The sequence below is a fragment of the Amphiprion ocellaris genome, chromosome 2, assembly GCF_022539595.1.
Source record: "Amphiprion ocellaris isolate individual 3 ecotype Okinawa chromosome 2, ASM2253959v1, whole genome shotgun sequence".
In the NCBI taxonomy this organism is placed as follows: Eukaryota; Metazoa; Chordata; class Actinopteri; family Pomacentridae; genus Amphiprion; species Amphiprion ocellaris.
In genome coordinates, this window is record NC_072767.1 from 13952200 (window position 1) to 13962025 (window position 9826).

Here is a 9826-nt window from a genome sequence, read left to right on the forward strand (position 1 = left end):
TGGTGAGTGGGTGTAGATCATACAGTCATTTAATCTGTAAAATGTGCCTAATGCTCACAGAGTGAGGGACACATTTTGTCACGGCTAATTTTCAGCTTTCTTCGTCCAGCTTTTGTTATTATCACTGCTGCATATTTTCAGACATGGGCAGAGCACTGCTTTAAACAGGATGTACCAAAATGTTGGGTTTCGTTCCAAATCGGATCCATATGAAGATTATATTGTGCCCCCATCTGTTAGTAGTTCACGTTGAATTATTCGCTACATGCTCTGTTTGGGGTGAGTTCACTTGGCCGCAGAACGCTCTTGTTAGCAGTATGGAATCAGCTTTTATTTCACTGAACGGTGCTCTGCAGACAGATCCGCGAGGGCGAGATTGTCTGTCACCTGCAGAAATCCTGCCTGAGAAAGACCAGGCGCTGGATTAACTTCCTGGATGCTGAACTGTGTGGTTGTGTGCTAAGAAGGCAGTCTTAGCAGACAGGAATCTGATTTCAACAGATGTTCCTGTGCTAGTTTCAGATGGAGATTTCAGGGACCAGGCATCGCAGTGATGGTGAAAAGACGGTGATTGTGATAAGAGACATAGTTCTGTTTTATCTTCAGTTCAGCCTCACGTATTATTCACACCTACACAACGCATCCCGTTAAAAAAGAATTATGAAAAAATAAACTTAAAAAGAATTCAAAAATGTTATTTTGCAAAAAAGAAAAAAGTTTTTTGCATTACATTGTGTTAGCTAATAGTGTTGAAAGACTAATTGATGATTAGAAAATCCTTGTGTAATTATGTTACCACATGAATCAAAATGTGAGTTTTCATGGAAAACATAAAACTGCCAGAGTGACCCCAAACTCTTGAATGGTAGTGTAGCTTTTTATATTTCAAAAGTTTGCTTCAAATTCCCCTAAATATTGTGTGTAAACACAGCTACAGTCATACAAGAACCTTATATCAATAAAGTGTACCCTGTCAATAAGTTAGCATTTAAATCAAAGAATATCCAAGCAGTGAATAAACAGAAAAACAAGAATTTATCCAATTATTTGATCTCTCCATACTTGACAGTTTCAACACATTCAGTTTCAGTGCACAGCCTGATTCTCTACACTGACGTCTCTCAAAGATGTTTAACTGTTTAACAAAAAACATCATCAACTGGATTCTAACCAGTTTGAGGTCACAAAGAAATTGTAAGAGTCCGTTATATTAAAAAGCATCGTCTCATTGTAAAACTTTCTTCCATCACTTACCAAAACTGATTTTCTGTCTGTTTTGGCACAGCTTCCACAAGACTTTAGATTTTTATATCTAGAGAAATTCCAGTAATTAGCCTCTACTCACATCAACCTGGACCACAAATGTCATGATGTGATATCATGGCTCAGATGTAGGTAATAAATACATTTTACACACAGCCTCAGACTGTAAAAACGGTGTGAGAGCAATGCTGCAGTTTGTATTCTGCTTGTGTAAAATCTGGATTTTCCAAGTTGACTCTGATCTGAGTCCAACCCGCATGTTCAGTCTCACCTTTTAATGCCTTTGTTTGTCATTCGTGTTTTTAAAATGTGAACGTAAGAAAACGTCATTGAAATACAAAGTGTGCCTCTTGGTCATGGTTCGGTTATAAAATTGTCCCTCCCGGCAGTTAGCAGTGCTGTCAGCTAATCAGTCACACTGTTAGGCAGTAAACGAGGTCCTACCAAGATGTGGGTCACAAAAAGTTGAGCCGACTTTGCTAACGTTCAGCTCTGCAGCTGAGAGCATCAGAACAGCCAACACAAAGGAGTCGCGCTGCTCTGTGTTTCCATCACCCTTCTCAGTTTCCATCACAGTTAGTTTAGTGGTTATTTCATTTTGAGACAAAACCTGTTTGTAAAAGTCTACAGCCTGCTGTGCTGTTATCCTGCTCTGCTCTCTGTACACAGCTAAAACAAAAGGACAGCGATTCAATGAACAACATGACGTTTGATTTGGTTTCTCTTAACTTCACAATCACTGACATGTAGGAGGCAGTCAGAGCGGTAACACACTGCTAGATTAATGTCTTCTCCTTCTCCAGATAGAAAACACATTAAGAAAACACTGTTTGTGTCGGTCACTTAGGTGAATTTGTTGCACGGAGGTGAAGTTGTACCTGGAAGTCAGTCAGAGCCTGTTGCAGCTCGCCTCAGGATTAGAAGTGCATCAGTGAATTCATCAGTTGTGTTGGCTTTATTGGAAGTGAATGAAAGAGGCGAGGTAGAGCAGCTTGACAAAGGCTTCTCACAGCAGCTGCTTAAAGGCCGCAGCATAGTGCAATCAGTCGCCACTGGCAAAGCTGAAAGGTTCAGCTAAGTGTCCAGCCTGAGCCTAAAAGAAGTGCAGTCTGTTCCAGCAGTGTTGTTTCACTGCTAGTGTCGTCTTATATTTCTTCAACAGGCAGCTACGGTGCAGCTCCAAGTTTATTTCAGTTCATTTGAGCTATATGCACGCAGACAGAAACTAAACAAAAGGCTACTTCAGGGATTTTTTTAAATTTCTCTGCAGCAAGCCAAATTTTGTGCATTTGTTTTTTTCCCTTTTTGGGCATCAGTCTGTGAGGCTCACACACAAGAGCCACCCTCCCAGGGTTCAGTAAACAGTAAATAAGGTACATACAAGCCATGTGACTCATGACACCATATGAATCTGAAAGCAGGTGTAGTTGCTACTTCAAGCTGTCAGCTCATCGGTTGACTTTAAAGCGGCTTTAAACAAATGTTCGTGAGGAGACCAGTTGATGTTTCTGTGTGCGAGCTCCAAAGTAGTCTCCATTACAAACCCTAATCAATATAATTATGAAGCAAGTGGATTATTTAATGTAATTGTGGAGCAAGTCACCCTATAATAATTACATTCAGCTCCGTGATAAATTATGTCTCATTGCTGTAGGTAATTAGTCTGAAAATGTTTCCAGTTATGGCTGCAGAGCCAAAAATGGTTGTGAGTAATGTACAGAGCTGCTCACATGAGAAAGAGCTGTTTGTCCTGCTGTTTCAGACGGAGGAGAAAATGGGCTGTAGCTTTCATCTGCTGGGCTGCATGCAGACCATGTGAAGTTAAAAATAATAAGACTGCTCACCCAGAATTGAACCAGGTTTTCAACTCGAGCCGAATAATATTAAACTGAACAGTGTTAGAGACAGAATCGGCCTGTACTTGTTCGCTCTGTGTGTGTTCAGTGTTCTTGCCTTTGTGTGTAATCAGAAGAGTGTGATTAAGCGCCGTGGAGCCTCTCTGAGATGTGGGTCCCTGCTCTCTAAAAGGCTGAAGTATGCCAGTGCTGCTGTATGCGTTCCTCTGTAATAAGATCACCCAGAAAAGACGTTTTCAAGAGGTTCGGCGTCAGATAAAAACACTGCTCTCTTTTTACACTTCAGGACGTTTACTTTGGTCTGGGCTGTTCATACTTAGGGTTAAGTGTCCGACTTCCAATTAATGGAAATTTTAATACTACAGTGTACAGTGATATTTTGCACAGTATTAAATGTCCAACTTCTTGACAATAGTTTATGAAACATGATATTATCCCCGTGCACAAAGTAAAACCATAAAAAGCACAAAAAATGGTTTTGATGCGGAGGAGCTTCACTCCTGTCCTCAACCCAATCTAATATCTTTGGGATGAAAGATGCAAACTGTGAGATACTAAACATCAGTGTTTGATCTCACGAATGCTCATGTGGCTGACAGAGAACAAATATCTGCAGGTTCCAAAATCTGGTAGAAAGACTGGAGCAAGAAAAGTCATGGTTGGAGGCAGCAACATATTAGATCAGTCTTTAAATAGAACTTGCATGGAGACACCTGTGTTTAAGGATGGTACCACTGAGAGCACAATACTTGGGGGGGAAAAAACAAGAAAACATTGTTCCTTTTGAATTGAACTCTTACTGGGGGGAAAAAAAAAAAAAAAAATATATATATATATATATATATATATATATATATAGATGAAAACACATACACTACCGTTCAAAGAGGGGGTCTTCAAGAAGAGAAATAAGCTTATATACATGAGTAATCACACCCTTTCCAAGTGGATATATAGCCAGAAAATTGTCTAAACGACTTTATTTGTGGATAAGGGAACTGGAGCAGATTAGTTTTAGCAAATATTGTTACTTAAAAATATCTACAAAACTGGCTGTTGTTCACATTATAATTCTGTTTCAGCTGAGTAAATGAGGCAAAATTACATCTATACTACCGTTCAAAAGTTTGGGGTCACTTAGAAATGTCCTTATTTTTGAAAGAAAAGCAGTTTTTTTTCAATGACGATAACATTAAATGAATCAGAAACACAGTCTAGACATTGTTAATGTGGTAAATAACTATTCTAGCTGAAAACAGCTGATTTTTATTGGAATATCTCCATAGAGGTACAGAGGAACATTTCCAGCAACCATCACTCCTGTGTTCTAATGCTACATTGTGTTAGCTAATGGTGTTGAAAGGCTAATTGATGGTTAGAAAACCCTTGTGTAATTATGTTAGCACATGAATAAAAGTGTGAGTTTTCATGGAAAACATGACATTGTCTGGGTGACCCCAAACTTTTGAACAGTAGTGCATACTGTATATGTATCCTCGTCAAAATGCCCTGAATCTGCTCTTCCTCTCCACTAGATTACATCCTTACATGACACATGGACACACTGTGCATTCATGCTGGTTCTTCTAGTTCTGCTGAACCCCGCTAGTATGCATCATTTTCTGTGTAGACTTTGTGCATGGCATTTAAATTTCAGTTATTTGTAATCAGTTATCAAGTTTTATAATCCTATGCAATAAAATACCTCTCCAAACTCTGATGTAGAATTGGTAAAAACGTTTTGTTAAATGTGTTTTTTAAAGCAAAGTGATTATGTATTCTAGTGCAGGAATGGCAGATTCCAACACTGACATTGCAGACTAGTATAAGATGATGTAAATACTGATTCTGATAACATCGAATGCTGTAGAAGAATAAATTACAAAAAAAATGGTGTCAATAATTAGATTTTGTGTGACATTTTGCTTAGTTGTCCACATACTTCTGGCTGTGCGGCCTGTTATTAGAACCTCCATGTAGAGCAGTGGAAAAACAAGACGGAGAAGGGGAAGCCCAGCAGAGCGATGACTGTGGTAAGGATGAGAATAAAAAATCTAGGTTGTCTCATCAGATAAGTTACTAATTTTGGAAATAACGTAAGGGTTAAGAAGCACATAGTATCAACTGAGAGGAAGATTAAACGGGAGACTCTTCTTTTCACTACACTGTTTGGTTTTGAATTCTTGCGGCCAAAATATATGTTTCTGACACAAACGTCTACCACTGATGCTTGACAGATGAAAAATCCCCCAGAAATATAGACGTGGAAATAGAAGTTGGTGAAAGAGAGAGAGAGAGAGGGAGCTTTAAAAACATAGAAGACGTACAGCGAAAGAGTTTCTGTTTTTTCCCCACTTTTCTGTCTCTTTGGTGGTCTGAAGCAGGGTCTCACTGGATCTTGAACCCGGTGCAAAACACAACAGGGGGGGAAAATGAGTAAGCGGTTGAAGAGGGGGGAGGCAGAGGGTGGGTGGGGGGTCCTGTGCTTTCGGGGGGGGAGTTACACCACCAGAGTCCCACAATTCATCATGCTCTGGCACCGACGGGGGCTGTCTGGACAGATCGGAGGTGGGGAGCTGAGAGGGGGGATTGATGGCCAGCCAGACTCTGTGACCTCCTTTTTCCCCCAAGAGAGGAGATAGAGTGTGTGTGTGTGTGTGTGTGTGTGTGTGTGTGTGTGTGTGTGTGTGTGTGTGTGTGTGTGAGGGAGAGAGAGAGAGAGAAAGACAGAGTGAGAAAGTAATCCTTACCCACCGTCCTGCTGAAGACATCAAGCACATCTTCATATCAGGATGACACATCAACAGGCTGCAGGATTCTCCTCCTCACAGCCATCAGATCAGACCTGACAGATGATTTGTTTTTTTTTCTGTCCCTCCCCCTCTCTCTCTTTCTCTCTTTCCTTTTCTTTGTCATTTTTCTCCTGCTCCTGTCTTCCTTTCTAACAGGACTACCTACAAGGTGACAGCACCAAAGCGTATCAGAAGTTGGGTTGGAAGCCAAAGGTGACTTTCGAGGTGCGTGTGGAGTCGGTTAAACACACCTGTCTGTCCTGGATAATACAGATAATGAAATGTGATGATGAAATATGACGTAGCCATAGAAAGACTCATGTTCAGTGAAAATATAGCAAAACATTTCAGTGACAAATGGAAGAATGTTTTAAAGGGATTTTCCCCTCACTCTTCCAGTGAGTGAGTACATCCTACCTTTTGCTACCAAATTATTATTATTATTATTATTATTATTATCATTATTAGGTGGAAATATACACGGGTACATTGACTATGAGGCCGAGCCAATCCTCACAAAAACAGAATGGAAAACCAACATATCAGCAACGACCAGAAATATGAGCATAAGCCGACTTTTATGTCCTTAATGCCTGAGTGCATTTCTGTTTTATATCAGCCTGTTAAACTATATTCTATGGGAAGCATCATAAAACACCACTTTTTAAATAAAACACAAATCCCAGGATGAAATCTAAAACACAAAAATAGACTTTTTTTTTATGATACGCTGTAAAAGAAAAAAAGACTTGCAAATTTGTGTATTTTTTTCAAAATCCACTGGATGTCAGATTCAAATGCGCTATTCCACTTGTTGCATTTTATCAGTCCAGTCTGTTCTCATATGCAAGATAAAACCTCAAGTCACGTTATTTACCCATGTTTTTAAATAAAAGTTGCATAACTTTGCTTAAGAAAACAGATTAGATTAGAAAACAGACTACTCACACAGTGTGATCATACAGGGCTGGACAGAGAAGGACAGTTTTCAGTACAGCTGCTCATTTGAAACCCGATATTCAGTATTTATACAAATAATATGTGTTTTTAAAAGAATCTATACTGCCGTTCAGAAGTTTGGGGACACTTAGAAATGTCCTTATTTTTGAAAGAAAGGCATTTTTTTCAATGAAGATAACATTAAATTAATCACAAATGGGGTCTAGACATTGTTAATGTGGTAAATGACTATTCAGATTCAGATTCAGAAAACTTTATTTGTCCCCAGAGGACAATTAAAAAGGCACATAGAGTAGGCAGTGCAACAAAAATGTAAGAAAATGAATCGAAAACAAAGAAATTAAAGATAACTAACATAAATAAAACAAATAGGGATAAATATATGAACAAATGTTGAACAAGTAAGATAATAAGAATTCAAATATAATGGATAGAAAAGAAAAAAGCACAACTTAGTAACATTTCTACAATTCTAACAGGAAGCGGCTGATTTTATAATGGAATATCTGCATAGAGGTACAGAGGAACATTTCCAGCAACCATCACTCCTGTGTTTTAATGCTACATTGTGTTAGTTAATGGTGTTGAAAGACTAATTGATGATTAGAAAACTCTTGTACAATTATGTTCACACATGAATAAAAGTGTGAGTTTTCATGGAAAACATTATATTGTCTGGGGGACTCCAAACTTTTGAACTGTAGTGTATGTTTACATATTTGTCAATGAAACCTTTATTTTTTTTTCATTAAATAAAAGAAGGCAAAGTTGCCAAATGCAAAATGTTTACTGAGCATCAGCTGCTGAAGAACTTAAAAGCAATAGTGAAAAATGTTGTTTTTTTAATTCTCAGCTAAAAGAAAAGTAAACAATCTTAGCAGACATTTAATGCCACTTTTTGGTATTTGACAGTTTTCATCTTTGTGCTGTGGACACATTTCAACTGAGTTTATATCAATATGACCAAAAGTCAGTAAATGATGAATTATTGTTCAGCCCTACTACTGCTAATACTCAGATACACATGAATTGATGATATTTGTTCAGCTGAAGTACAGCTGTGACTGTGTCAGAGGGAGCTCCTATTTAATGGTAGGCCAAGTTGAAACCACACTAAAGACAAGCTTCTGTTTTGTTGTTTTTTTTTTTTTTTAAATCACTGGTACATTTTGTTTTCCTGATGAGCTTTATTTCTGTGTCATTGCCATCAAAGATATCAGCCTTTCCATATTCCTGTTGGCTCTGTGTATAAACCTGAGTGTCCCTCTGCAGGACCTGGTGAAGGAGATGGTGGATGCAGACATCGAGCTGATGAAGAAAAACCCAAACGCCTGAGCCCAAATCAGTCAGTCCATCCAGGGGACAAATATTTTAGCACTCCAGTGTTGTGCCACTGGGGCCTACAGTGGAAGGACCATGTTTTATTTTGACCTTTATGACTTTTCCAAATGAGGTAATCGTGTCCTTTTATGTTTGCTACGGATGTTAGGGTGAACTATCCTCTGCCTTTGTGTCTAGTGTCTATTTCTGATATTATGTCATGGTGTTTTGATTTTCTTTTTATTATATAGCACAAATGCCTTTTACATCTCAACACTGATCATGTCTGAATTTAAATAGATGGTATCTTTTAGGGGTTTATTTATGGGTGTGTTTGTTTTCTTTAATCTTGGTGTCAAAGTTGAAATTCATTCATTCAGAGGATGACAGGGAAGAATATATAAATAAATTCAATGAGTGGAGATTTAATCTTTTATTAAAATGAGCAAATGAATCATTTGGTACAATAAAAACAAATCTTTTAATATGTGTTTGTTTTCTATTGCTACAGAAAGTCTGAGGTTGCTGTTAGAAATGCTGGTTTTCTATATTGTTTTATCATTTTAGGACAAAGAATGGAAATGTGAGGAAGTGGCAAATCCTTGCCCAGGTTTAGAATCCAGGTATGTGCGTCAGCTAAGTAATATGTGAATGTTTGTGTGAGTTTGTGTGCGTGAGAGAGAGAGAGAGAGAGAGAGAGAGAGAGAGAGAGAGAGAGAGAGAGGGAGGCAGCGTGAACGCGCGTCACGGATCCCAGGTTGTGCAGAGGTCGGCTGCTCTTCTGCTCGCTCCTGCTTTCCAGGGTTTCTTATTTGTGAGCACACTGCGCTCTTTTATTCGTTAGGAAATGCGTTTTTTGCCCGGACCCGGAGTCCCACAGTCCCGCTCTCAAACGTCTCGGGTCTGTCCAGAGGGGCTCCACCGGTCTGGGGCGCAGGGAGCGCGCACGGAGCGCGCAGATGCGGAGCGGCTCTGGTCCTGATGGAGGCTGCTGGGCTTATCAGCTGCTATTTACACAAGCAAACTATTCTCCCTTCTTTTCTGTATTTTATTAATTCTAGAATCAATTTTGCTCACTGCTGTCAGGATTTATTCCTTTGATTTGTTCCCATGGTTTTAGTAGTTTTAGTTCTCTTGGTTTTACATCCATTATTAATTGAAGAACTGATGTAAGACTACATTGAATTACTAAATATTGCTTTATTTTAGTGTGTTTGCACAAACGTGTTTTACACAAGTAAAAGTATGTATGAGCTTTAACCCTGAAATGCTCCAGTGGTTGGATCTACACTCTTCCATAAGTGGGTCAAAAATGAGAATCATTGTGTTTTTCTGTCATTTTTGTCATTCTGGTTCAGAATAATCATTTGTATTATTGTTTATTTTCTATTTTTGTCCACAAGAATGATTTCATGTTCGAAGTATGTTTATTTTTCACTTTACAACACGTTTTGAATATTCTGATAATTGAAAAAGAAGAATATTACACAGAACAGCAATAGAAGACTGCCAACATCCATTTTGTTAACATTTCTCCGCTCTTTTCCTCTAACTGTTGCTGCGCTCCATCCCTCCAAGTTTGTGTACTTCATCACCTCTTGTATGATGTTATCAGTAGTAAAGAGGTTGGTGTGG

The 9826-nt window shown here is 38.7% G+C and overlaps 1 protein-coding gene across 1 annotated transcript in view; it reads left to right on the forward strand.

Annotated features, from left to right (window-relative positions):
- Positions 1–8676, forward strand: part of gmds (GDP-mannose 4,6-dehydratase) — a 210327-nt gene extending 201651 nt beyond the window's left edge. Inside the window, exons 10-11 of the mRNA XM_023277515.3 lie at positions 6068–6136; positions 8144–8676. Coding sequence (XP_023133283.1) covers positions 6068–6136; positions 8144–8206 — 132 coding nt within the window. The 3' untranslated portion in view covers positions 8207–8676. The remainder of the gene's footprint in view (positions 1–6067; positions 6137–8143) is intronic.
- The last annotated feature ends 1150 nt before the right edge of the window (positions 8677–9826 follow it).